Genomic DNA, 25,871 nt, shown 5'->3' with positions numbered 1-25,871 from the left:
GAGTGTACTTAGTGGGGTGTGTGTGGGTTCTTTGTGCTGAGACACTGCATTCCTGCTGACCTGTTTCCTGTTTCTAGATGCATTCCTGCCCTAGTCACCACGGATACTGCTGCTTGGAATCTGGGCCCCACATTTTCCAAATTCTGGGCGAAATCAGGCAAAGGATCCCCCCTGTTTTACTTCCCTACAGTTTCACCTTGGGGGCGGGGAGCCGCCTGGCTTGGCTGGAAAGCTTGCTTCTCTGGATCTTCTTGGACTTGGAAAGGGCAGCTCTTCCAGGTCCAGCATCCTGTTTCCCTGATTATATTTGACGGACAGGCATGGGGGTGGGGCAGCCAGCAACCCTGGGAACTCAAGCTGCAGGAAAAGGGCTTGACCTAAACATCAAGGTTCTGAAGATGACAGAGGACTGCAACTCAGCTCTCAGCTTGCAACATGGTGGTGGTGGTGGTTGGGGAGGTGAGGGAGTTGGGGCGTATTTGGTGCTCAATTTCTCAACTTTGTAGTACTGAAATTTGATTGTTGGTGGCTCTCCGTCGAAGGAACCAGTGGAGAGCTTTTGAGCATGGGATCTAGGAAGAAGCAAGGAGTGGGGTCGAAGATTTCCACTGACTTCTAGTCTCTTCTCCAGGTCACCCTTATCTACCTCTAGGGCGTTTGAGGCCAGCTGAGATTTTCCAGCCCTTCTTGGCTTCTGAAAGGGGATGTTTCCCCAGAAGCCCCAGTACCATCTGGTCACCTGGTAGTTGGCCATCAGCTGCTGCCTGGGCTAGTTTTTTACAATGGGGTTGAGATGGAATGGAACCGGGCCAAGGGTGGTGGCTGCTAGGGACAGGGAAACATTTAGACTTCTGCTCAGCCTCCAGGCTGTGGTTCACCTCTAGCCCACCCCCTGCAGACCCAGCCACCACACACCTACAGCAGCACCCGATAAGGCAGAGGCTTGGGCTGGATAAGGGGATCTTCAGTAGCTCTTGGACGCAGGTTTTCCCAGAGCTCAGAACCCTTTCCCCTTTCTGACAGGCAGAAGGACCTGCCCTCAAGTCATACAGCTGTGAGGCCGGATGCAGTCCTAGTCTGCCTTCTTCCCTCCGCCAGCACTGTGGGGTTCCATTTCCTTCCGGGCTGTTGTGCAGTGTAGCTCTGCACTAGTAAGGTTCCAAGCTGCAGCAGCAGGAACACAGGCAACTCGAGCAGTGTGTGTGTGTGTGTGTGTGTGTGTGTTGGAGCGGGAAGCGGTGACCCTGCGCAGCCAGCCGGCTTGAGTCCTCGAGTGGGTACACTCTCCTCCAAGAGCACTTAATTGGGGGGCACTTCTGCTGCCAGGGCTGGGGCTACAATGCCTAGAGTAGGCACTACCTTGACTGACTATGCCTGGGTCAGCGCCCTCCACCTGCGTGCCGGGCCCCGCCCTGCCCCCCGCGGGGAGTGTCCCGGAACCACGCCCATTTGGGCAGGGACAGGCGGGCAGAGCCGCTTGGGCGCAATTAGGGATTTGGGGACGCCCGGGATCACTCCGGTGCTGCTGCAGCGGTTTCCACGTCTGGAACACGCCATGCTGAGCCGGCGCCGCGTCTTTGTGGTGGAGCGACTTGGCGGCCGGGGTGAGTCGCGTTGCCTCCCACCCAGGGGTCGTCTCCTATTCTCCAGCCCTGCTCGAGCGGGGTCCACCGGCCGCGCCCCCTCGCTTCCTTGCTTTGAAGGAGTCGAGTGAATAGGCTTGGGACGCCACACATAGTGCAGATCCTCCGGGATTTGCAGGTCAATCACCCACCACCCACATCCTACTGGTCCGTGGCTTCCTTTCCTCCCAATTCCCGTTGTGGAAGCTTCTTCTATCCGAGGCTGGGTGACTCCGATATCCTTGCCCCAGACAGCAGTCCTGGAAGCCCCTTGGTGGCCACAAACCCACTTCTCAGGGATGGTTGCCGGGCACAGGCTTCCTGGTACACTTCCTGATCCAGAGGGGACGGGCTGGCATCCTCTTCCCGCCAAAGCAGCCCAAGGTTCTGACAGATTCTAGTAGACCACCCAGACCATAATAACCCCTAGCACAAACGTAGTAATAAATGGATGCTAGCCAAAGAGGTGAGGAGACTCGTGCCTATAATGCCAGCACTTCGGAGGCTGAGGCAGGAGGACTATCGGGAGTTCCAGGGTAGTTTAGGATACAGAGTAAAACACTATTTCAAAAACAAAATAAAAGTCAGTTTCCTTGTTTATATTAACTTTGTTTATATTTAAAAGTTTTTTTTTGTTGTTTAAAATTTGGACTTTTGTCTTTTTTACCTGTGTGAACTGGCCAGGGAAGTCAAAAGAAGGGCTCAGATCCCTTGGAACTGGAGTTATGAACATTCATGTAGGTGCTGGGAACCCATCACCCACCTAATGCCCGTCTTCTGGAAAAGTAGTATTTTAAAATACTGAATCATGAATCCAACTCCCATAACTCTCCCCATTTGTCACATGATCATCTTTTCTTGCTTAAAAAACCAAAATTCTTCTAAATGATTATAATTGCTATTGCTTTTGTTGCTGCTGCTGCTGCTATTTCTGTTTTGCAGTGTGAGAATGGGACCTAGTGTCTTGCGCATGCTCTGAAAGCTCTCACAGTGTCATATCCCAGCCCCAGCTGCTGTCATTTTTACCAGTGTCCTCATAAACTCCAGGAGATACCTCATCCTGCTTCCTGGTGTGTCAGGGACTCCAGATAGCACTGTGTAACCTTCACCTTGCTCTTTCTCCCTCCCATATCCAAGAAGTCCGTGGCATTAGACTTGTTTCGGGTGAACCTTAGTTAAGGGTCTGTTAAGCTATCTGCATTGCAGATTGTCATACCTTGCCAGGACTTTGCCTACCACATGCTCAAAGTGTGTGTTTGTTGGCTGTCAACAATTGTTAGAAGAACACTAGCTAGACACCTTCTAAGCAAGGGTGGAACTTTATCTCAGTGGGGATGTGGATGTCCTGTGTCCTTGTTCACCACTGGTATAGGAATGCTGCCGGGTGCTAGGAATGCTGGGGGTGTTGAGGGCATCCTGCCCAGCTTGATACAAATTCTCCTTACAGATGGGGCCTTTGAGGACCTGGCACAAGGCTGTGTGGTGCCAGGAGTCACCTGCACCTACAGACGGATACCAGATAAAACTCCCGGGTGTTCACTGGACTTCAGGGAGGGACGGAGTGAGCTGAGGGGTCTGGAGAGACAGATGCCACTTCTGAAATTGGCTTCCCAGGACTCGGGCATGGAGATGGTAGTTGGGGACAGCTCTTTGGCTACCTTGTCAGGACTTTCTCAAGATTCTCTGAACCTTGAGCCCATGGGGAGCCCTGAGCTGCCTCCTGCCCAGCTAGACCGTCTGCTGGCCAGACAGAAGCTGGAACAGGTGCTGGAGAGATCTCGAGAGTTTCCCAGCTTGTCTGGGCGGCATGGCTCCCTGCAGCTGCTAAGCAAGCCTGTAGGTGGAGTGCCCATCTTTGTAGGAGAACTGGAGTCCACAGAGGCAGACACTGAGCTAGAGGCTGGTCTGGAAGAAGCAAAGGAGGTGAGTGTTCATCTTGGCTAAAGTGGAGTGGAGTGGGGTGGGGTGGAGAAAGCCCTGAGGTGTGGCTCATGGGGACCCTTCCCCCCATTTTCCCTGGAGCTCTCTCGGGGTGGGGCGTTCCTTGCCCCTAATTGATGGTTGTGTCATTGCTTTTTGTCTCACCTCGCACCCAGCAGTATGTAGCCACCCCCACAGAAGATGCAGACAGGTATGGGTGCCATGCTCAGCTGACCACTGGGGAAGCCAGCCAAGTGTGTCTTTCTTGGCTTGTCTGCTGTGTCCCATTTTGTTGGTTCGGCACAGCCTGGCTACCCAGAATGGGAGTTTTGGCTGACTCTGAAGGTCTTCCTACCTTAACATGTCCCACAGGTTGATCATATGGAGTCTGGAGCCTGTACCTGCCTTCCAGGTCAGGGCTTGCGTTACCTGGAACACCTGTGCCTTGTGCTGGAGCAGATGGCGAGGCTCCAGCAGCTGTACCTGCAGCTGCAGCTGCAGACCCAGAGACCCTCTAGGGTAAGTGATGGACAGGTGCAGGTGGTCAGGTCAGTTAGAGAGGAAAGCAGGGGAAGGGTGGGACCCCTGGAGCACGAATGCCTTTGGAACAGCCTCAGCTTTTGAGTGAGTCTTGGCTTGTTCCATCTTGCTTGTCTCAGGAGCCTGAGGAGGAAGTATTGGCTCCAGCTCTTTCATCATCGCATATCCCAGACAATATGGTCCAGGGGCACAGAGAGGAGCTGAGCCAGACAAAGGACCCAGGTAAGGGACAACTGTGTCTTCACCTGCATTCTGCTGCCTATGTGCCTGCCCAGGGTCCCATCAGCAGACCCCTGAATTGTAGCTTAGTGGGGTTGCTTCCTGCTTGTTTCTGGCCCCAGATGATGTAGTTCTCTTTCAGAAGGTGCAGAGGCAGCTTCACTTCCAGAGGTGGGGGTGCTTGTCACCAGCCCCTCCAGGCTGCCAGAGGCTTTGCTGGAACCTACCCACATCCTTCCGCCCTCCCAGGAGCCCAAGGTAGTGATGGATATATGTGGAACAGGTGGTAGAATGGTGCAGGGTGGGAGAACATGGGAATGTGTAAGTGCCCCACCCCCCAAGTCAGAGCTTTAGGGAAACGACAGGATTCCAGGTGATTTGCTGTCACAGTGAAAGTCCTGGTAGCTTCATTAGAGATGTATAGAATATAGATGCTCTGTATGATGAGCCCTATTCTTTGCTCAGCAGGATCTTTCCCACTGGGATAAGGTCAAGGTTCTGCTCAATCGGATCCGCTGGAGGAGCTCTCGACTTCCTGAGCCTCCTGTTCTTCCTGATAGTTCTGGGCCCAGGTGAGTCTTGTGTGTAATTCAAGTTAAGGCAGTGGGGAGAGATTGATGGGCCAGGATGTTGATATTGTCCCATCTTGACAGTTGTCATCTTAGTCCCTATGGAATTGGTGAGACAAAGTATAGGAGAAGAGACTTCAGGTAACAAGAGTAGTTAAGATGCCCCATTTGTTGGTGAAGAGAGGGAAGATGACATGAGATTGGGGACAGTGGCCTTCTTGAAGCCACAACCAGATTGTGGGCAATATGTTCATCCTCATGTGACAAGCCCTCACTCCTTAACACTGAAATTTAGGGCCAGGCAAAGTATTTTCCTGTGGATGAAGTCTGTCATGGTTGGCATCTTCTCAAAAGGTAAGCAAGGCTTCATATGCCTGTTTTCTTTTTCTTCCAGTCTAACGTTCCTTTGCTTTTCTATAGGATGGAGTTCAGGAACCTCTCTGACAGGACTCCATGCCATTCCCAACGGAAGACCTTTATACCAACACTGGTGGTTAAGAAGCCACGAGCAAAAAATCTTTCTGTATGACCTCTTGGTATACCTGGTGACCTTGGGTGGAGAGGATTTGCCAAGAAGTCCCTCCCATTTTGGCTTACTGCTGCTTCTCTGCACTGCCAGGAAAAGCTATTGGTGCTTGCTCTTCTTCAAGGTGAAGGCCAAGTCCTTCTCTAAGGCAAGGAGCCCTGGTTCCCCAAGAGGTCCTTGAGTGTAGTTCCAGCACTCTTCCGGGGCACTTCCTCCTCATCAGAAATCTCTGGCCATAGGCAATGTGAACTGACTTATTAATCAGGTGCTCACAGAGCATGTTTAGTATGGGAATGTGTCAGAGTGTTGCAGAATGTTTATGCAATCTTTGTTAGACTTCTGACTTCTATCTGATGGAATCATTCATCCAAAGGGTTGGTGTTTTGGGTGTCACTGGAAGGATGGCACTGATCTTCACCCCACAATGAACAGTTACTGATGTGGATTTCTAATTTCTTCCTCATACCTGAGACGGCAGCCCTAGGACCAAGAACAACACTGCCTTGGGTATCTTTGTAGTGAGTCACGGCTCTGGAGCACAGCCCTTGAAGGCTGAATGAGGAATGGGGGGAAGATCAAACAACATTGTGAGGAACGACAAATAACTTGCAAGGTCAACTCTAAGATGCTGTGTTCTATCCTGGAGTTTAGACCACAGGGAAGTCTCTTCATTTCTGAGCCACAGCTTCCTACTTGGGATGATGCCCGCCTTACCTACCTCATAAGCTTGTTAGGAGGATAAAGTAACATTAAACGTTCTCAATGTGTGCTGGTGACTGTTAAGTGAACTGGAAAGGGTGTGCTGCTGGAGGCAAACAGGAGTGGAGAGATGGGAGGCCAGAGGTTAAAGGAGGGGGGCTGGCAACTGTTTATAGTTTTGAAAATAGCCACATTTCTGGCAAGATTTTGGATATACCATTTCATTGAGATCTTGTACATTTCATATTTGAGAGTTTGAGGACAGATTACGGATATGCTTACCCTTTGCTGGTGGTGTAGTCGACAGAAGGGCAGGAATAGGGGTGGGGGTGCGGTGGGGTGGTCATTGGCCTTAGGAGAATATCCCCTGGAAATGGACCCCGAGTAGGCATGCTCCTCCTCCAGCCAATGGAGGCGCTGTTTGCTGCGGTAGTCTTAGAGGTTAGTGGAGCAGAGCAGAGTGTGTAAGTGGCAGTCCCTTCCTTGGGTTTGAGGGAGGGGTACAGTTCCAGTCATTTTGAGACCAGGAACCAATGGTTTGAGCCTACTTTTCTGATGGGACACTTGAGAGAGGACACCACCGAGCTCAGCTTCCGAAGGCATTATCGGATCTGGGAAGGCGCACTTCCGTTCCACAGTTGGAGCGGGATGGCAGGCTGGTGTGGGGGAAGGGAGAGGTCGATGGAGAAGAGGGAGGTACCATATCCGGGAGAGTGGCAGCTTCCGACCAGTGGTCGCTCTTCCGGAGAGGCGTTTCCGGTGGTGGTGGCAGCAGCAGCTGCGGTGGTTCCGGGTGTCTTTGTCCCCCTGGTGTCGTGGCCCTGGCCCGCAGGTGGGTTGGGAGCCTCCCGTTGCGCCTCCGCCTCTCCGTCTCTCTCGGGTGGCGAGGCCGCGGGGTCCGAACAGCGAAGATGCGCCAGTCGCGGAAAGAGCCGAGCCCCCTCTGGACTGCAAGCTCCGTCTCCCTGGCAACGGCCTCGGCCCTGGGGCGGGCGGGAGGAGGAGAAACCTCGCGCCGTGGTCCTCCCACGGTGGCCTCTCGGTGGCCCGGCCCGGAAGGCTCTGCGCAGGCGGCTGCGGAGGCCGGAGCCTAGGGTCGGGACCTAGGAGGAGGGAGCGGCGTGCAGGCCGCTTGGCGAGGGACGGCTGGACAGCTCCTTTCCCACCAGCGGGTCCTAAAGGCTCCTGGCGGGCTTCCGGGGAGAGGGCCCGCATCACCAACCCGCTACTCGCACCTTTATTTTTTTGCCCCGGCCCCGCGTGGAGTGTTTTGGCGGATGTTTTTGAATGAATGAATATCACCGGAGCTCTTCCAGCCTCTCACTCCGCCAGCCTCTCTAAGGGTGCCAGTGACATAGTGAAAGGAGTGCTAAGTTGTTGGGAGACCTGGGTGTGAGTCCCACTCTGTCACTACCTGGTTTTGTGGCCATGGGCAAGTCTCCTGATCTCAAAGCTCTAGTTTCCTTGTCTGTAAACCAGCATGTCACTAGCACTCACCACTAGGTTATTGTGAGAAGAAACTGGAGTAACGTAATTACCTATCTCATCTCCTCCTCTACATCCTTCTTTATTCCTCCATTTTAGGACCCACCTCTTCACCTCAAAAGCTTTACTTCGTTAAGATTTTCTATCCTCCCCCGTCCCCCCAATAGATGGAAGTTTTCCATTCGAGCTGTTAACTTCTTTCTTTTTTGATTCAAGGTTTCCCCCCAAGACCTTGAAAGGACAGTATTCCAAATGTCCCAGTTTAAGCGCCAGAGGATCAACCCACTTCCAGGGGGACGAAACTTCTCAGGTGCTTACCTCCTTACTCGTTACACTCAGGATATGCTCTAGACTCAGTTTCCAAAAATATGGCTCTTGGGTTTTTTTCTAAATGTTTGAGTAGCTGGTTGGAGCCACCTAGACCTCTGGGTTTACAAGACCCTCTGGCTATCTTCTAGTGCTTACAATAGTAGGTGCAGCACCTGGAGATTGCTTCTCTGTCCCCATAGGCGCGGCTTCCACATCTCTTTTGGGTCCTCCTCCTGGTCTACTTACACCTCCTGTGGCCACAGACCTGTCCCAGAATGCCAGGCACCTTCAGGTATGTTGGTGCCCTTTCTAGTGAGTTTCCCTTTGGGGCGACAACCCTAGTGTGCTTGGATGTCTGATGTGTGTTTCTTGTGTTACAGTGGTCAACATCCCTGGTGTTTTTTTTTTTTTTTTTTTTTTGTTGTTGTTGTTTGGTTTGGTTTTGTGCTGGTAGTAGGCCCATGTTGGGGAACTCAGACAACTCTTTGGTGGGGGACTCTTGAATATCTGGCTGCAGAGAGATCTTTTGGTGCCTTTTGGATGAAAGCCAAGTATTAGCTTCTCTCCTTTTCATAGATAGGCCGTGCCCACTGTATTTCTTTCTGTGTGAATTTTCCTGTAATATCACGAGCCTGTTCCCTGTGGCATAGCATGATTTTGTTGAGGTTGCTTCTGGTTGCTTTTGACCTATCCTTACCTTGCAGAGTGGGGAGAAGCAGCGAGTCTTCACTGGCATTGTTACCAGCTTGCATGACTACTTTGGGGTGGTAGATGAAGAAGTCTTTTTTCAGCTAAGGTAAGCTTGAGGCTAGTCTCTTCTGGGAATGGCTGTTGCATTCAGTTCTGTCTCTGCGCTGGTGGGCCCCCTCTTAAAGCCATTGCTTTGCTATTTTACTGAAGGGTATGAGAAATTTTGATGGAGAAGGTCTTCCCGGGGGCAGTCAGGATAACTTGTCCAGGGTGCCTTCTGATGGGGCCTCCTGGTTTATGTGCTGGCAGTGTGGTGAAGGGACGACTACCCCAGCTGGGTGAGAAGGTGCTGGTGAAGGCTGCATATAACCCAGGCCAGGCAGTGCCCTGGAATGCTGTCAAGGTGCAGACACTCTCCAATCAGGTATTTTTCTCTCCTTAGCATGTCCACTGCAATGGGAAGGAGAAGAGGAATTCCTGTGGCCTGACTTTTGGGCACAATCCCTCTTTTTTGTTGAGGGGGTGGGACAGATGTCTCTTCATGGTATCAACCTGGGGATCCCCTGAGCTTGCTATTTTCCTTTAGCCCTTACTGAAGTCTCCAGCACCTCCCCTTCTGCATGTGGCAGCTCTGGGCCAGAAGCAAGGGATCCTGGGAGCTCAGCCCCAGTTGATCTTTCAGCCTCACCGAATTCCCCCACTTTTCCCTCAGAAGCGTGAGTACTGGTGGCATGCAGGTTGGGGTGTGACTTTGTGGGGTGGTCTGGAGGTAAGGACTTGTTGCTCTCATACAGATGGTCTTAGGACAGAGGGGGGTGCTTCTCTACACAGGAAGAGGAGGAGGAGGAAGCTGGACGGGGTTTTAGGGCTTTTGAGTCACCGGCCATTTCCTTTCTTCAGCTCTGAGTCTCTTCCAGACATCCCACACACTTCACCTGAGCCACCTGAACAGATTTCCTGCTCGGGGTCCTCATGGAAGACTGGACCAGGGCCGAAGGTAAGAGGATAATCAGGCATTACATTTCCTTCTAGGGGCCATGCTCCACCTTTGACACCTGTTGACACGAATAGTTCTTTCTGTTGGCAGAATAGTTCTTTCCCTTTTCTCTGAAAGGCAGACACATTGAAACATACTTAACAAATACAGTAACTTTATACACTGCCTCTGCGAAGCTGAGATTTAATGCAGTTTATATTTCAGAGTGTCACATTGACAGTTTTTGTTTTGCTCTTGTGAGACAGGGTCTCACTGTGTAGCGCAGCCTGACCTCATGGAGAGCCTCCTTCCTGCCTAGTGCTGGGATCATACGTGTGTTCCCACACTTGCCCAGATGAAATACTTTATTTTGAATCAAGTCTTATGTAGCTCAGGCTGGCCTTGAACTCAGAATGTAGCTAAGGATGATTTTGAACTCTGATCCTCTTCCCTCTCCCATGTGCTGGGTTACAGGTGTGTGGCATCATACCCAGTTTGTTTGTGCATTCATTTTTTTTCTCTCTCTCTTTAGCTTTCTGGTTTTGAGATACTGTGTGTGTGCATGTTCTATGAATTTGTATCGAGGTCTATGCAGAGCCTGGAGGTTGATGCTAAGTGTCTTCTGTTGTACTCTGCTGGCTTTTGTTTGCTTTTGTTAGAGATTGAGTTTCACTGGAGCTTGCCATTTTGGCTATGTTGACTGGTCAGCAAGGTCTAGAGTCCTGCCCCTCCAGGACTGGGATCACAGACTGTGTCAGCTTTGACTGGGATCACAGACTGCATCAGCTTTGTCATGGGCACTGGGGTCCCTATCAGTAGCAAGCAACTTTACCACCGAGCCAGCTCCTCAGCCCAGGTAGTTAAAAGGTATATAGCTTCCCCTTGTTTCTAGTATTTAACACAGATTATGCCAAGAATTGTTACAAAAAAATAGTAACATCAAAGAAGGGATTGTTGCAAAATGTAGTAACATCAAAGAAGGGATTGTTGCAAAATGTTTTAGTTCCTAACTTAAGATGGCTTCTTTGTGTATACTTTGTAACACAACACAACACAGTGTTACAACACAGAGACTACAATACATTCAGTAGTTCAGGATTTGTCCTGTGCCAAAACTTTTCTTGGCCTTCATGTGGAGCAAGCATGAGACACTTGAGACACTTGTGGTCTTTATCATCTGCAAATCTGGGGAATTTCCAGGAGCATGCTCTTTGTGTCTCAAGTTCACATCTCCTTTGTGCTTCACTGTCCTTGAGAGTTTTCATTTGGCTTCTTATAATAGAAAATTCAATATATGCAAAGGAAGTGGAAAAAGAAAACGAATCTTCAATTCATTGCCTGATTTATACAAGTATAATCACCTGCCTTCTTTTTTTATTTCAATTCCACCTTTTATCTCCTTGTAGCCTTGAACTTGTTTTGTTTTTGTTTTTTGATAGAAATCTTGAAATGAAACTTAGATTGAAATGTCAGAATCTTGACAATACATTTTTGATCTCACAGCACCCTGCCTTTTGTAAGATTACCGTAGAAAGTTCTCTTGTGCTGTGATTTCTTTGAAATAACTACAGAAAGGGAACCACCTGTCTCCCACATGCTGATAAGAGCAGTTGAGTGAGAAACACTTGAAGTAGGCCTGGCATAGCCTGAGGAGAGTTGGGGGGGGGGGTGGCATGGCCAGTTCCCATGTAAAAGCTAGTGTTTGTTCTCTGGGAAAGGCTGCTGTGGATCTCTGGCAGATCAGCATTGCTCTCTACATCATCTCCACTTCTGAAACCCATTGTTCCGTCTCCATTCCTAAATGCATACATGGCTTGCACCTAGTGTCTAGTGTATCTTCCTGGGCTTTTCCATTCTGTGAGCTTATGAAAGCCTCCAGTACAGAACTATAGCAAATACCTTGAGGGTTTATGTTACCTGGTTGGAAATCATTGACTGTGAGTCTGCTGCTTTCAGTTGAAATTCCAGTAGTAACTGCCAGTTGCGTTTGATTACCAGGCCCTGGTGTACCACCTGCAGTGTTTTACTTTAAGGAGCATCAGGAATTAGTTACTCTGAGGAAAATTTGCCAATTTATAAAGGATTTGACCACATGGGTGGTTCGCCCATTAGCCCAGCTTTATGTTAAACTCCCAGCTCTGGGGTGCAGAATAACATTGCCATTGGACTGCTCTTGTGAGCATCTGAGGGCTTTAGGCAGGCCAGGTTTCTGCTGTTCCCACTACTAACATGTTTCCTGCTGGCTCTGTGGGTCACAGGAGATTAGGCCAAGCCCAAGCTACTTAAGACCTTGTCTCAAAACAAAAGACTAACAGAAGGGTAACATTGAAAGGTAAAATTCTAGCCTTTTTTGATGTCCTATTGTTGACAGGAAGGTAAGAGTTTGGGAAGTAGAGGGCTGGAGAGATGGCTTACAGGTTAAGAGCACTTTCTGCTCTTCCAAAGGTCCTGAGTTCAATTTCAACAACCACATGGTGGCTCACAATCATCTATAATGAGATTTGGTGCCCTCTTCTGGCTTGCAGGCATACATGCAGGCAGAATGCTGTATACATAATAAATAAATCTTAAAAAAAGAGTTTGGGAAGTGCTTTTTGCCCCGGAAAACAGTTCCTGTTGTACTGTCTTGCGACCTTGCTAGTTTTTTTTTTTTTTTGTAGCTAGTACATGGTCTGTGATATTCAAGGTATTTGTTTAGACATTTGCCCACTCTGTAGCATGATCTTCTTTAAAGGTTTATTCTTTCATGCCTGTCACGTGTCTGAGCACACTTCGATTACATCCCCATTAACCTCCTGTCCTCCAGCCCTGAATGTTCTTCCTCTCGCTCTTTTACAAAAGGAATATTCTACATTTTCCCAGACACTCTCATGATGCATACATGTATCTCAATCATACTCCTCCAGCCTCCCCCTCCTCCCACCTCCCTATCATTACCTGCTTACCTTCATAGTCTGCTTCTGAGTTCAAATAACGCTACCTGAATGCTATAGGTGTGAGCCATCCACTGGAGAACACACCCCACAGAAAACCTGCTTCCTCTCCAGATTCTCCCTTTATGCCTTTGTTTTGGTTGATTACATTACTCTGTTACTTATGGCTGCTTACATGGCTGTGGGTGGCTGCTATTTACTGGAGCAAGTTCACCTTACCAGTGGCTACACTCCTGACAACTAGGACTCTCTTGAAGCATCAGCTGGGTGACTGCCTTAGTGATTAGATCATTATTATAGCCACTAAATTCAGTTGTCAGTGAGGATGCATGAACTCCATCATATGACTTGCTATTTTTGCTTTATACTGCTCCCCATGTCTCCAATTTCTTGGATAGTTTTTCAAGGGTAGAATTATTGGAGCAAAAAGTATTGTTTCTCCCTCCTTTTTATCCAGTTAAAAATATTTATTTTTATTCTTTAAAAAATTTGAGTTTGGCGTGGTGGCACATGCCTTTAATTCCAGCACTTAGGAGGTAGAAACAGGTGGATCTCTGCAAGTTTGAGGTTAGCCTGGTCTACAAAGTAAGTTCCAGGACAGCCAGGGATATACAAAGAAACCCTGTGTTGAAAAACCAAAATAAAAAAAAAAAATGATTTTAAGTTAGGATTGGTGGTGTGTATCTTTATCCCAACACTTGGGGCAGAGGCTAGAGGACTGACAGTCATGAGTTCAAGGCTAGCCTGGGCTACAGAGTAGAAGACTGTATCAAAAATTCTAAAACATGGGCTGGAGAAATGGTTCATCAGGGAAATGTACCACTAAACCTGATGACCTGAGTTTAATCCCTGGGACCCAAATAGTTGAAGGAGAAAACCAATTTCCACATGCATAAAATGTACTAAAAATCTAAAACACTAAGCCTGCAGGATGCTCAACAGGGAAAGGTTCTGGAGCCTGTCTCTAGCCATGATATTTCAACTTAAACATTGTTTATATTTATTTATTTTTGAGTATGTATGTGTGGAGATCAGATGGCTTACAGAGATTAGGTCTTTCCTCCCACCATGGGAGTTCTGGGATCAAACATAGGTCACTAAGCTCTTTGGCAAGTGCCTTTATCTGCTAAGCCATCTTGCTGGCTCATCTTTCAATATTTTAAAGCTGTTCTTTTTTTCTTATAATAGCCTTTTGTATATATGTTATACCTTGCATTTATATATATGTATATATACATACATATGTATATATATATACACACATATATATTTACTTTTTAGATTTATTTTATGCATATGAATACACTGTAGCTGTCTTCAGACACACCAGAAGGCATCAGATCCCATTACAGATGGTTGTGAGCCACCATGTGGTTGCTGGGAATTGAACTCAGGACCTCCGGAAGAGCCAGTGCTCCTTACCACTGAGCCATCTCTTTAGTCCCTGTATTCATTTCTTAAATGTTGAGGACTCAGGGATTTTCTAGTTCTTTATATACTGAATACATGTGTAACAATATGATTTTTTGTTTCTGGTGCTGGGTCAACCTCCAGTGATGACTACGATTCGAAGAAACGCAAACAGCGGGCTGGCGGAGAGCCTTGGGGTGCTAAGAAACCTAGGCATGACCTGCCTCCTTACCGGGTTCATCTCACTCCCTATACTGTGGACAGGTAAGTGAAGGCTGGGAAGGGCTATAGACTTGCACAAGCAGTGGTTTCTGGGGTTAAGTGAGAGAAGGCCTATTTGGATGCATGAGAATGTATGTAGTCTGGCAGCCTCTTCTAGAGCTAGTTGACCAATCTGTGGGAACCTGCCACATATGTTTTGGTGTATCTTCAAGTAGGTTCTGTGCTAACGCATATTACTGAGTCTTATTGTTTATATGTATGCACACTTGCTCGTGTGTAGGTTCACATGTGTGTTTGGCCAGACAATACCATTTAGATATCATTCCTCAGGTGTTGACTAGCTTTTTGTTTTGGAGACAGGGACTGGCTTGGGAGTTGCCAGGCAGGCTCAGTTGTCTAGGAGCTGCTTGTTTCTGCTTCTTCAGCACTGGCACTGCAGATGTGAGCTACCATGCTAGCAATTTTTCTTTTTGAGTGATGGGATTAAAGGCGAAGGCAAGTGCTGCCATACCTGGCCTGGTTTCTAATTTTGATAGCTATTACCAGCTCTCTTTCAGGGGCTGTGTCCACTTACACAGTCACCATGATGCAAGGCACAAAGTCTTTGTCTCCTGTACCTTTGCCAACACTGTTTTCATATACCTTTTTTTTTTCTTTTCTGTTTTTTTAGACAGAGTTTCTCTGTGTAGCCCTGGCTGTCCTGGGACTCACACTGTATGTAGACCAGGCTGACCTTGAACTCAGAGACCTACCTGCTTCTGCCTTCTGATTGCAGGATTAACCATGTGTACTAGTGCACCTGGCCTTCATGTGCCTTTTCATTGTAGTTTTGCTGGTGAAAATACTGTTATGATTTTCATTTCTAATGAGCAGTGAGCCTGACACGCTGTACAGAATGTTTTACATTTGCTACTTTCCCTGAGTGTTCAGGTGTGTGGGCTGGTGTGTGAGGAGTCAACCCTCCTCTTCCACCATGTGGGCTCCAGAGACTGACTGGGCTGCTTGGGATCCTTTCCTAGGCTTGCAGAGTGCATGTGTTTGTTTCTGGGAAGGACTTGTGATGTGAGGTTTCAGTTTTTCCTAGGTACCTGAGATTTTTATTACTGACTAGTGTGTTGTTTATCAAGACCATGATCATTTCTGGGGCTTGAGAGATGGCTCAGTGGCTAGGGGTCCATACTGCTCTACCAGAGAACATGAGTTTAGTTCCAGCGCCCACATGAAGCAGCTAACAACTTCCCATAACCTCCAGCTCCAGAGGAATCTGATGTCTCTGGCCTCTGGGAACCTGCACACACGTGTATGTACCCATATACAGATATACATAATTAAAATAAACCCTTTTAAAAAAAAGGCCATGACCTTTGCCGGATCATGTGATTTCTTTTTCTTTCTTTCCCAGTTTGGCTTTCTTTGTTATGGGGATTTATAAATCAAGTGGTCATATGGGGTCCATCCTTATCCCCTGGGAGACCCCTTATTAGAGTCTTTTATTTCTCAAGCTGAATAAAACGCTGTTGTAGTCTTTTGCTGTTTTGTTTGTTCATTAGTTCGTTCATTCATTCATTCAGTGTGTCAGTGTATTTGGGGTGTGGGGGTGGAGGGGGATGGCACACATTCCTGCCAGCACATGTATGTGAGTCAGAGAACAACTCTAAAGTTGGTTTTTTCCTTGTACGTTTGCATGGGTTTGGGGGATGAATAGGCTTACACAGCAAACACCTTTATCCACCAACAAGCAATTCTGCCGACCCTACAGACTTGTTAAAAAAAAACAAACCTTTTTAAAAAAGTTCATGTGTGTAAGTGTTTTGCTTACTTGTATGTTTGTAATTATACCACATGTATACTTGGTGCTCACAGAGGTCAGAAGAGGGTGTCAGATCCTCTAGGACTGGAGTTGCAGATAATTGTGAGCTGGCATGTAAGCTCTGTGAACTAAATCTAGATCCTCTGTAAGGGCAGCAAGTGCTCCTAAGCTCTGCGCTGTCTCTCCAGCCCCTCCTGTAATACTGACTGTTTGCTCAGTGGATTTCCTTGCTATCTTCCTACAGTCCTACCTGTGACTTCCTAGAACTGCAGCGACGTTACCGCAGCCTGTTGGTCCCCTCAGATTTTCTTTCCGTTCACTTGAGCTGGCTGTCAGCCTTCCCTCTGGGCCAGCCCTTTTCACTGCACCATCCAAGTCGGATCCAGGTCTCTTCAGAGAAGGAGGCAGCTCCAGACACTGGTGCTGAGCCCAGCCCTGAGGACAGTGACCCCACTTACAGTTCCAAGGTCAGTTGGCTGGGCTCTTGTGACTTGTCACCTTACGAGGACAGAATGTGGCTGAGCACCTTGTCCTCTACACAGGTGCTGCTGCTCTCCTCCCCAGGCCTGGAGGAGTTCTATCGTTGTTGCATGCTGTTTGTGGATGACATGGCTGAGCCAAGGGAGACTCCAGAGCATCCTCTGAAGCAGCTAAAGGTAAGCACTGGCTTACAGAAAGCAAGGTGTGCTGACTGGTCAATCTGCCACATTTTCAGCAGCTAGGCTTCTGTGCATTAACATAGAACTCGGTGTTTCAGAGCTGAAGGCCCTAACTTTATACAGGAGGACCGTATAGAGATGCTTCCTCTGAAGAGGAGTCAGGTGGCTGGTTTGAGTGAATGGCCCTAGAGCCCTAGGTGGTGGTGGCCTTAACTACTTCTTGCTGCCTCACTTCTTGCTGGGCAGCAGCCTTGCCTCATTGTGGGAGACGCAGGCCATGTTTCGTTATTCCCAATCTCTCTGCAGTTTTTGCTGGGCCGGAAAGAAGAAGAGGCAGTGCTGGTTGGGGGTGAGTGGTCTCCTTCCCTGGATGGCCTCGACCCCCAGGCAGACCCGCAGGTGCTGGTGCGCACAGCCATCCGCTGTGCACAAGCCCAGACTGGCATTGACTTGAGCACCTGCACCAAATGGTGAGTGGCCTTCCCCATGTGGCCAGCTCGCTGTGGGGTGTCAGGAGCCTGGCTTCTGCTCTCTAGGTTCTCTCCTGCCACAGCTCATGCCTGCCCACTCCTAACTGCTCATAGATGACTGAGATCCCAGGGCTGTGAGCATTGATGGCAGCTGACCCCCCAAGTCACACCCAGTACTCCTCAATGCCTTAGTGTTCTATGTGCTATCTGCTTACTGCGTCTCCCTGTTGCCTAACCACGGAGGCTTTGGTGTGTGGCTTTATGTCTTTACTCATGGCTTGGCATGCAGCATGTGTGCATGGAGTGCTGATTGGAAACAGAGGTACTTGTCTGTGAGTGTGATAAGGGAAATATGTCACAGTTGAGGGCTTTCCTTTCCTTTTGCTGTGACCAGGTGGCGCTTTGCTGAGTTTCAGTACTTGCAGCCGGGGCCACCCCGGCAGTTACACACAGTAGTGGTATACCTGCCAGACGTGTGGACCATCATGCCCACTTTGGAGGAGTGGGAGGCACTGTGCCAACAGAAAGCCACAGAGGCAGCTCCCCAACCGCAGGAGGCACCAGGGGTAAGGCTGGGCCTTTGGAAAATGCAGGGAAGCTGGGCATGGTGGCACAAGCCTGTAACTCCCACACTGGGGAGGTAGAGGCAGGAAGACCCAGAGTTCAAAGTTGATTTCACCTGAGGTTTGCCTCAGCTACATGAGAGCCCCTATCTCAAAAGTATGTGCCTGACCCCAGGGCCCAGAGGGTCACACCTGAGCTATTGTCATAGGAAGCAGAAGCTACTGAACAGGCTCCAGATGTGGCAGAGCAAGCAGACACTTCTAAACAGAACACAGAGACAATGGAGGCCACCACACAGCAAGATGTGGATACTGATCTCCCAGAGGCCCCTCCACCTCCTCTAGAACCTGCTGTGATGGCACGTCCTGGCTGTGTCAACCTGTCTCTCTATGGAATTGTGGAGGATCGGAGGCCAAAAGAAAGGATCTCTTTTGAGGCAAGTGTAGGAGAGAGCTCATGAGTATGATGAAGGGATAATGTGGCATACTTGTCCTCTTCCTGATGCCATGGCCCCTGCACCTCTTCTAACAGGTAGCGGTGCTGGCTGAGCTGTTTGTAGAGATGCTGCAGAGGGATTTTGGCTATAGAATTTATAAGACGCTGCTGAGCCTTCCAGAAAAAGTTGTGTCTCCTCCTGAACCTGAGAAGGAGGAAGCAGCCAAAGAGGATGTGGTCAAAGAGGAGGAGACTGTCAAAGAGGAGGCAGTGAAGGTGTCCAAGGATGAGGTACAGAATGAGGGCACAGCTGCCGAGTCAGACAGCACACTGGTGAGTACTGTTCTCAGCCCTGAGCTGGACCAAGGCCCACACATTGTCAAGCTTAGTATGATTCGAGCCCCTCACGTGTGTCAGGCTGTTTTAGAAACTTTGCATGTCTAGTTGGATTGCTCCTTTATGTTACCCTGTCTTCGGGGATGGGCTGAGTGAGGCCCAGGAACATGAATCTCTGCATGTGTCCACACAGCTAGGAAGAGGTATGTCCGGAGTGAGGGAAGTGGCCCTGAAGAGGGAGGGAAGTATGTCTGATAAGCCATGGCAGCATAGAAATGCCAGTCCTCAGGAGTTAGGATTACCTGATGTTAGGTGGACAAACTGGTATTTAGTCATTTCTAAAATGTAACTTGGCTTATTGTCCAAATATGTCATGTACATGTAATTGTTTAATTATGTGTACAACTAAGACTGACTCCTGAGAAATACCTCAGGAGTCATGTGCCCTTGCTGATCTGAATCCTGATATGGTTAATTAAATGCCCATGAACACATGGTGGGTCACAGAGTGCCACCAGTGTCCAGCACATGAGCACCCCACTGATACCTGAGTGCTAGCACCTGTTAGCATTACAAGAGTCCTGCCCCTCCTCACCACCTTGGTCTGCTTCTCTAGAAAGAGGACGGGCTTCTGCCCAAACAGCCCTCTTCAGGGGGAGAAGAGGAAGAGAAGGCCCGGGGTGAGGCAACTGAGGACCTCTGTGAAATGGCCTTGGACCCAGACCTGCTGCTTCTGAGGGATGATGGAGACGATGAGTTTGGTGTGTCTGGGGGTAGTGGCTCTGTGGGCTGGCTGTGGTGGCTTCCTCTTAGGCAGTGGTTCTCAACTTTCCTCATACTGTCACCTGTAATATAGTTCCTCATGTTGTGGTGACCCCCCCAACCATAAAATTACTTTCGTTGCTACTTCATTACTGTAATTTTGCTACTGTTATGAATTGAAATGCAGGTATCTGCTATGTAGGACAGTTAACATGCAACCCCTGTGAAAGGGTTGTGTGAGGCCCAGCAGGTTCACAAACCACAGGTTGAGAACCATTGCTCTTAGGGATGTAGACCATCAACCTTGCTAGATGCTGAGCTTGGAATTTCTGTAGCAGGAGCAAAGCTAGAAGAAACGGAGGTTCGTTCTGTTACCTCAAACCAGTCAGAGATGGAATACTCTTCTCTCCAGGACATGGTGAGCTCTTGTCTCCTTCTGTACCTGGTGATGGGAAGCTTGGCCCTTCCTGGGTGAGGGTTGCCTACCAGTGACCTCTTCCCTAGACAAGAGACCAATTGTGGTTCTTGACTCATGGAGAATATTCCGCTTTTTCTGTCAGGGTAGATCAGAGAGAGATCTGATCAGGGAACATATCATGTTCTGAGAATGTGCCCACAGCAGCTTGTAACCCCAGCTCTGAGCCTCTACTTATGAGTTCTACCTGTTGTCGTCAACCCAGTGCCTGGCTGTGTGTACCCTTTAGCCTTGAGAACTGTTGTAAAGCCTGTTTCTCTTCTTTCTCTGTAGCCTAAGGAGCTGGATCCCTCAGCTGTGCTCCCCCTGGACTGCCTTCTGGCTTTTGTGTTTTTTGATGCCAACTGGTGTGGCTACTTGCACAGGCGAGACTTGGAGAGGGTCCTCCTCACACTGGGGATCCGGCTCAGTGCAGAGCAGGTAGTTTCTCTTCTGTCTCGCCTGTCCTTCTGGAGGGTCTTTCCAGAGCTCTCGCAGGCTTCTGGTCTCCCTGACGCAGGTGTGTGCCCAGTAGGTGTCCTGCTGTGTTTTCTGTAGGCCAAACAGCTGGTTAGTAGAGTGGTGGCACAGAACATCTGCCAGTACCGGAGCCTTCAGTATAGCCGTGCTGAGGTGCTGGACGACGGCCTTCCTGAAGATGTGCTCTTCGGTATGTCTTGTGCTCTGTGTGGCCAGCAGGGAGTGGGGCCATGGTGGGCCATTCTCCTGAGATCATGTCTGTCTTCTCTAGGAAACTTGGATCTACTGCCTCCTTCAGGGAAGAGTACAAAGCCAGGTGCTGCCCCCACAGAGCACAAAGGCCTGGTGCCCCACAATGGTAGCCTCATCAATGTGGGAAGCCTGTTACAGCGTGCAGAGCAGCAAGACAGTGGCCGCCTATACCTGGAGAACAAGATTCATACACTGGAACTGAAGCTTGGTGAGTGTGATGTCACAGCCACTAAGGGGAAACCACTCCTTGGGCCTCAGGCTTTTGTCTCAATGCTCCAGTTGACTGATCAGAGCCTTTTTGCCATGTCCTCACTTACCTTTCAGAGGAGAGCCATAACCGCTTCTCAGCCACTGAAGTGACAAATAAGACACTGGCAGCAGAGATGCAGGAGCTGCGGGCCCGGCTGGCCGAGGCAGAGGAGACAGCCCGGACAGCAGAACGACAGAAGAACCAGCTCCAACGTCAGATGCAAGACTTCCGCAGGCGCCTGACCCCACTGCACCTTGAGATGCAGCGGATTGTTGAAAAGGTAGGATGGCTAAAGGGTGGCCATAGTTCCTTTTGGTGAAGCCACAAGAACTGCAGAGTGGAGCTAGCCTCTGTGTGGAGAGGCCTGGAAGACAGCTGGCCCTCCATGCACTAGGTTCTTAGGAGACTCGGCTGCTCTCAGTGCTCTGCACTCTAGTGGCAGGACATGGGGGAAGCCTTATCCTCACCCATTGCTACATGTGCCCACACAGGCTGACAGCTGGGTAGAAAAAGAGGAGCCAACGCCTAGCAACTGAGTGGCTGCCTAGTGAGGTCTGCGATGGAGCCTGATGACATTAGAGCCCTTTTGGTACCAGAAGGCAGCTGGAGCAGGGAGCTGCTGTGCTGGGAGCCATAGCAGGGGTGGCGTGAGTTCTTTGCTCAGCCTCTGCAGGGGACATCAAACTACCAGTATGGGGTTTGTGCTATGTGGATGGATATGTAAGGAACCCCAGTTCCAGCTACAACTAAATACAACATCTTTTGCACCCCTAGAATGTCATTTTGCCCTCAGTCTTGGAATTTCTCCCAGGGCCCTTATAGTCTTGTGCTGTCTCCTGTCCTCGTCCAATTTAGAGAAAGACGGGAGGAAAAGGCTGTTCCAGCCCAGAACAAGGTCTAATGCCAATAAATGGGAGGAATGGGTGTAGAGTCGATGCAGCCAAGAATGTCCGACCTCTGGGCGGCACGAGTGCCGCAGGCTCCCTTGTCTGTTAGGTGATGGAGCCCATTCAAGGAAGCACTTGGTGTTGGGTCAAGGTTGCCAATAGAACACTGTGTTCCAGCTGTCCCCAACTTGCCAGAAGAACCAGCACTTCTTTCTCTAGCTCTTATGTTCAGAATGTGGTATTGGCCCTGGCCTAGCCCTTTTCCATTTCCCATAATTCTTGCCTCTTTCCATAATCCATGGTTTCAGTTTGACTTTGTATATAAAGTTGTTTGTTGGTATTTTTTTTTTTTTTTGGCTTTTTGTTTTTTAAATAAACCAAAGTGAAAACCGAGTGTGAATCTTTGTAGCTCTCCTCTTTGAAGCTGCCTCTGCCCTCCCTGTTTGCCAGTCCTCAGTTCCCTCTAGAAGGCAGGCAGTGAGTGCCACAGGCTGTTGACTGAGTGAAGGCCCTCTGCCAAGTTGGCAGGGCTGTGGCCAAGCTGTGGTAGCTCCCTCTTGGTGTCAGTTAAAGTACACTATTGTTTTACTGGAAAGCTTTACTTGAAAATAAAATTCCAATAACAAGTGAAAGTAAAATCCCAGTAATACAGGTGAGACAGAAGCCTTGCTTTGCAGGCAGCGGCTCAACGGGTAACATGTTCTAGTAGACAGCTAGAGACAGAGGCCCAGTTCAAGGGAAAGCTAAACACATGGGGTTTGTCCCTATGCTGGACCTGTAGTGGACCAGCTTTGGTTGTGTTGGCATGAAGGGTCCACAGAGGCTGAGACCAGAGTTCTGCTACCCGGGGCACTGTGCCTCATCCAACAGTCTAAAGAGTCCTGAGGGGATGGTAGCTTTCCTAGAGAGTAGGTCCTCTGGAGGTAGACAGCTAAGGCCTCAAGTTCCACAGGAAGCCCAGGCCCTTCCAAAGGCTCCTGTCGGTCAGACACTATAGGACACTCTGGACGGTTCTGGAAATAAAAAGGCCCCAGGATTTTTCTACATTGCTTATCAGCACTGGGCATAAGGAAACAGCAGCCTGGGAGGCTCCTAGTATCAGGCTCAAAGAAATGGAGACATTTAAGTCAGAGAACTGGCAAGGTAGAATAGTGGCCACCTGTCCCCAAGTGCCTGACCATTGGGAGGTCCATGAATCCATGCCTGCTAGGAGCAAAGCCTATAGAGATGTCATCTGTGTCCCAAAGAGTCTAAGGACTCCTGAGGGACAGGGGCTCAGTCATCAGCCACGATGGACAGGGCTCGGAGTTCACTTAGTTTGGCCTCATTTTCCCGTTCTCGCTGCTCATCTGAGTGGCCTGGCTGGTCAAGCTGCTGGGTCAGGTCTCCAAAGATCTTATGCATTTCTGAGTAGTATACAACCTGGGTAGGAGGCAAGAGTTGTTGGCAGGAACCAGACTCCAGTTCTACACAGCACCCACTCAGGAAAGCAGCCAAGAGGCACAAGCAGGGCCTGGTTCTGGATCTATGGGTGGCTCTGGATGAAAGGGCTGGGGTGTGTGTCTCTCACTTGCTCCATCACTGCCTCTCAGATCTCACCCTATCCCTCAGCAGCATAGGGATAGGGGAACCACAGCTGGGGCTTTTGAAATATATACTGTAGAGAAAGGTTTGTCAAGACCAAAATAGCTAGATTGGGCAGGGAGACTGCACTTGAGGGAGCCAGAGGACAGTATGTGGGCAAGGGCAGGCCTGGGGTTTACTGCTTTTCCTAAGCGAGGAGAGGAGCCAGGGGCTTTTGGTCATGGAAAAAGAAGACGGCAGACACTGGCTCCCCAAGTCTTGAGAGTTGGTTCTTGAAGTCCAGTTAAGGAAGGTGTCAGTTCCCCAGACTCCACCCCTTCCCAGTTTTGCTAGTTATTATACCCAGGTTAAGTTGCCTGGATGAAAAGCAGCACTGATGCTTAAAAGAGCCTAAGATGTGGTGAGTGACAGGGTGAGAGGTGGGAGGCAGGTTCAAGAGCAGAGAGTTTTCTATATATGATAGATGGCGACTTTTACATAGAGGTCAGAGGCCATTTCCACTGACATGACACCACATCCTTATCAAAGTGTTCCACATTCTTCAAGCACCTCAACTTTGAGATGTCTCTAGGATTCTCCTTCCATCTGAGGTACCAGATGATGGGGACTGGGAGTGTGGCTGTGCAGCAAGGGCCAGTGGGAAATGGTATCCTAGGAAGTCTCTTTAGAACCCCCAGCTAGGTTGCACTGGGCCAAGTGCTGGGGGCCCCCAATTCCTTGCCTGGGACACAGTGCCTGGTGAGTCAGCAGGAATGCTCACTTCTCTAGTGACTAATAGCAGCAGCCGGGTGAGAAGGAGGCTGGCACTTGGTGAGGTGGTAAACAACTCTGGTTACCCTGCTGCTTGGTTACAGGGTACCCCATAACCTGGGCACCCTGCAGCTTCCTCTAAGGATCTGGGGGTGGGGCTTGTGTACACAGTTCACTGAAAGCAGAGGCAGGTGTCAGCAAAAGAGAGCAGGCCAAGATCTTTCCTTGTAAATCCACGCCTCATCCAAACAGCTCAGCGGCTAGAAGGCAGCCCTCACCTGCAGGGACAACAGGAGAGCATGCTCCCCCTTCTGTTGTCAGTCTTACTCCCTAGAGAGCACCGGACTGAAAACATGGATCATTAGCAAGTCCAGGCTCCAGTCCAAAGCTTGCTTACTCCACTGCTTTGGGTGTCATTCCTAATGAAGGCTGGGAAGTGGGAATCATGCTTTACCATGGCCCCTGTGACTATGAAAGCAACAAGGAGTGATGACGTCCACTGGAGGGCAGCAGAGGTGCAGCTAAGACAAGCAGCAGGGGCAGGCAGAACTTGGGGACAAGAAGCTTTAGCTTGGTGGTCAGTGAGTGTTGGAGTCCAAGATGGAAGCCAGCACCTGTGATCACTGAGAAGCCCTGCTCCTGGCTGCCAGTAGGGAGAACAATCCTAGCTAAAAATTGCTTGACAATGAACAGTGAGGGGAGAGCAGGAACTGCATGCAATTCCAATTGGACCCAGTAGCAGGAGACACTGGGCTCCGACCTGTGTCTTACCCTCTTTCTGGCTGCCACCCCCATACTGGCCTGCGCTCCCATTTGTCTTTCCACTAGGGGGCACTTCATATCTAGTGGCCAGCATTTCAGAGCCTATTCCGGTACTCTCCCTAGGAAACTGAAAGTTAAGACTCCTAATGGAGTTCTCCTGTTGGGTTCGCAAGCAGTCACTCTACTGGCCTCTCAATTACCTCTGCAAAGGACCTGATCAGTTAAGGTGGAAGCTAAAGTTGCAATCTGGGCTCTTGCTGCTTGCTTAGTTAAGCATGGGAGGAAGAATTCAAGGGGTAAAGAGTCAAACAAAAAGGAGCCCTGTCTATCATAGGGTTGGGACTGAGTGGATTGCCAATGGAGGATACCCAACAGAAATTCCAGTACAGTATCAGTGCCAGGCACCAGGGCTGACTAAGATACCACATGAATTCTCATAGTGCCTGGGGCAGGGAGGCACTGCTGTCTGTGCAGAACATGGCTATATCTAATGGGAACTGGGTTCCTACAAAGATGATTCCCTATCTCACCTGTGCCCGGATCAGGGACTCAAAGCTGGGCTGAAAATAGTCAAGTCGACTGCCATAGAACCGTGGCATCTCATCCAGGAGTTGTTTGTTCTTGGCCTCAAAGTCTTCCCGTACAGGCCGTAGCTCTTCTCGGGCCTGGGGAACAAGATCTTGGAGTCAGGGCTGTCACTGAAGGGGGTAGGGTATGGGTGGGAATGGCTAGTGTCCTGGTTCTGCTGCTGGTCCTCAAAGGAGGACCCCATGGCAATGGTTGTTCCATTTACCCTGTTGCTTTTCCCCCAACCCTCCGTTCTCCCCTGCACCTGGTGGAGCTTGGCCAGCACAGGGCCAGTCTTCTCCTTTTCCTCGTACTTCTCCACCTTGGCCTGCAGCCTTCCGTAGTCTTGCAAGGCCTGTTCCCGCCTTTTCACTGCCATGTTGAGGCTCGGGAATATGCTGCTGAACCTGTTGGGCACAGCCTGGTTAGAAACAGGCTTCTCATGTGGGGGTGTATCTGACAGTCACTACTTACTCAAAAACATGTGCAATACACCTACTATGTTATGTGCCAGTCTCATAAGGCTCTGAGGCTTTGGGGCTTGTACAGGTGGGATGATGTGGGGGGAAGACAGTATTGGGGACTCTCCTCAGATCCAAGTGGTAGGCTGTGACTGATGGTGCTCCTTGTCCTGCTACTGAGCCTCATCACAAGGCCAGCAGGGCTAGAATCCCCCTGTATATACTAAAGACCAGAGCAAACCAAACCCAGGGCCAGGTGATGGTCTGG

At 49.6% G+C, this 25,871-nt stretch overlaps 4 protein-coding genes across 9 annotated transcripts in view; 2 read left to right on the top strand and 2 right to left on the bottom strand.

Annotated features, from left to right (window-relative positions):
* Positions 1-423: 423 nt before the first annotated feature.
* CUNH8orf58 (chromosome unknown C8orf58 homolog) lies at positions 424-6,164 on the top strand. 2 transcript variants are annotated; one of them, XM_031362852.1, is made up of 7 exons: positions 424-1,604; positions 3,070-3,545; positions 3,915-4,061; positions 4,202-4,304; positions 4,444-4,559; positions 4,767-4,873; positions 5,291-6,164. In XM_031362852.1, exons 1-7 carry the CDS (start codon positions 1,340-1,342, stop codon positions 5,397-5,399), a joined length of 1,323 nt encoding a protein of 440 aa, XP_031218712.1. In that variant the 5' UTR covers positions 424-1,339; the 3' UTR covers positions 5,400-6,164. The 2 variants fall into 2 exon arrangements, with proteins under 2 accessions (XP_031218712.1, XP_031218713.1); XM_031362853.1 differs by having other exon boundaries at positions 425-1,604; positions 4,770-4,873.
* LOC116085330 (bcl-2-binding component 3, isoforms 3/4-like) lies at positions 2,211-7,313 on the bottom strand. Of its 2 annotated transcripts, none has more exons than XR_004116501.1 (2): positions 6,378-6,710; positions 2,211-5,876 (listed from the first exon to the last, which is right to left on the bottom strand). XR_004116501.1 is itself a non-coding variant. In XM_031362857.1 (2 exons), exons 1-2 carry the CDS (start codon positions 7,308-7,310, stop codon positions 5,756-5,758), a joined length of 636 nt encoding a protein of 211 aa, XP_031218717.1. In that variant the 5' UTR covers positions 7,311-7,313; the 3' UTR covers positions 2,211-5,755. The 2 variants fall into 2 exon arrangements, 1 of the variants encoding a protein (XP_031218717.1); XM_031362857.1 differs by lacking the exon at positions 6,378-6,710 and adding an exon at positions 6,796-7,313.
* On the top strand, positions 6,748-21,819 carry Ccar2 (cell cycle and apoptosis regulator 2). Of its 4 annotated transcripts, none has more exons than XM_031362848.1 (21): positions 6,748-6,927; positions 7,797-7,890; positions 8,090-8,181; positions 8,594-8,685; positions 8,889-9,003; positions 9,166-9,295; positions 9,480-9,576; positions 14,043-14,162; positions 16,175-16,397; positions 16,473-16,586; positions 16,896-17,059; positions 17,454-17,625; positions 17,832-18,059; positions 18,155-18,391; positions 19,011-19,155; positions 19,492-19,574; positions 19,905-20,051; positions 20,169-20,280; positions 20,362-20,550; positions 20,667-20,872; positions 21,084-21,819. In XM_031362848.1, the coding sequence occupies exons 2-21, from the start codon at positions 7,833-7,835 to the stop codon at positions 21,126-21,128; spliced, it is 2,769 nt and encodes a 922-aa protein (XP_031218708.1). In that variant the 5' UTR covers positions 6,748-6,927; positions 7,797-7,832; the 3' UTR covers positions 21,129-21,819. The 4 variants fall into 4 exon arrangements, with proteins under 4 accessions (XP_031218708.1, XP_031218711.1, XP_031218710.1 ...); XM_031362851.1 differs by having other exon boundaries at positions 6,810-6,927; positions 19,495-19,574; XM_031362850.1 differs by lacking the exon at positions 6,748-6,927 and adding an exon at positions 7,372-7,487.
* Positions 21,820-22,057: 238 nt separating this feature from the next.
* The window catches only part of Bin3 (bridging integrator 3), a 38,040-nt gene continuing 34,226 nt past the window's right edge, over positions 22,058-25,871 (bottom strand). Inside the window, exons 7-9 of the mRNA XM_031362856.1 lie at positions 25,408-25,549; positions 25,106-25,240; positions 22,058-22,901 (exon numbers count right to left, since the gene is read on the bottom strand). Coding sequence (XP_031218716.1) covers positions 22,755-22,901; positions 25,106-25,240; positions 25,408-25,549 — 424 coding nt within the window. The 3' untranslated portion in view covers positions 22,058-22,754. The remainder of the gene's footprint in view (positions 22,902-25,105; positions 25,241-25,407; positions 25,550-25,871) is intronic.

This window comes from Mastomys coucha, unplaced genomic scaffold (genome assembly GCF_008632895.1).
Source record: "Mastomys coucha isolate ucsf_1 unplaced genomic scaffold, UCSF_Mcou_1 pScaffold9, whole genome shotgun sequence".
Taxonomy (NCBI): Eukaryota; Metazoa; Chordata; class Mammalia; order Rodentia; family Muridae; genus Mastomys; species Mastomys coucha.
Note: the sequence above shows the minus strand (reverse complement) of the source record. Positions and strands in the feature narration are given on the sequence as shown.

Coding starts and splice junctions, on each gene's coding strand:
- CUNH8orf58 (XM_031362852.1), top strand. CDS start 1,340: ATGCCTAGAGTAGGCACTACCTTGACTGACTATGCCTGGGTCAGCGCC. Junction 3,546..3,914: donor GTCTGGAAGAAGCAAAGGAG/GTGAGTGTTCAT, acceptor CATGTCCCACAG/GTTGATCATATGGAGTCTGG. Junction 4,874..5,290: donor CCTGATAGTTCTGGGCCCAG/GTGAGTCTTGTG, acceptor GCTTTTCTATAG/GATGGAGTTCAGGAACCTCT.
- LOC116085330 (XM_031362857.1), bottom strand. CDS start 7,310: ATGCGGGCCCTCTCCCCGGAAGCCCGCCAGGAGCCTTTAGGACCCGCT. Junction 5,877..6,795: donor CTGCCACTCTCCCGGATATG/GTACCTCCCTCT, acceptor TCTTGGTCCTAG/GGCTGCCGTCTCAGGTATGA.
- Ccar2 (XM_031362848.1), top strand. CDS start 7,833: ATGTCCCAGTTTAAGCGCCAGAGGATCAACCCACTTCCAGGGGGACGA. Junction 9,577..14,042: donor AGACTGGACCAGGGCCGAAG/GTAAGAGGATAA, acceptor GTCAACCTCCAG/TGATGACTACGATTCGAAGA. Junction 20,873..21,083: donor TGCAGCGGATTGTTGAAAAG/GTAGGATGGCTA, acceptor GTGCCCACACAG/GCTGACAGCTGGGTAGAAAA.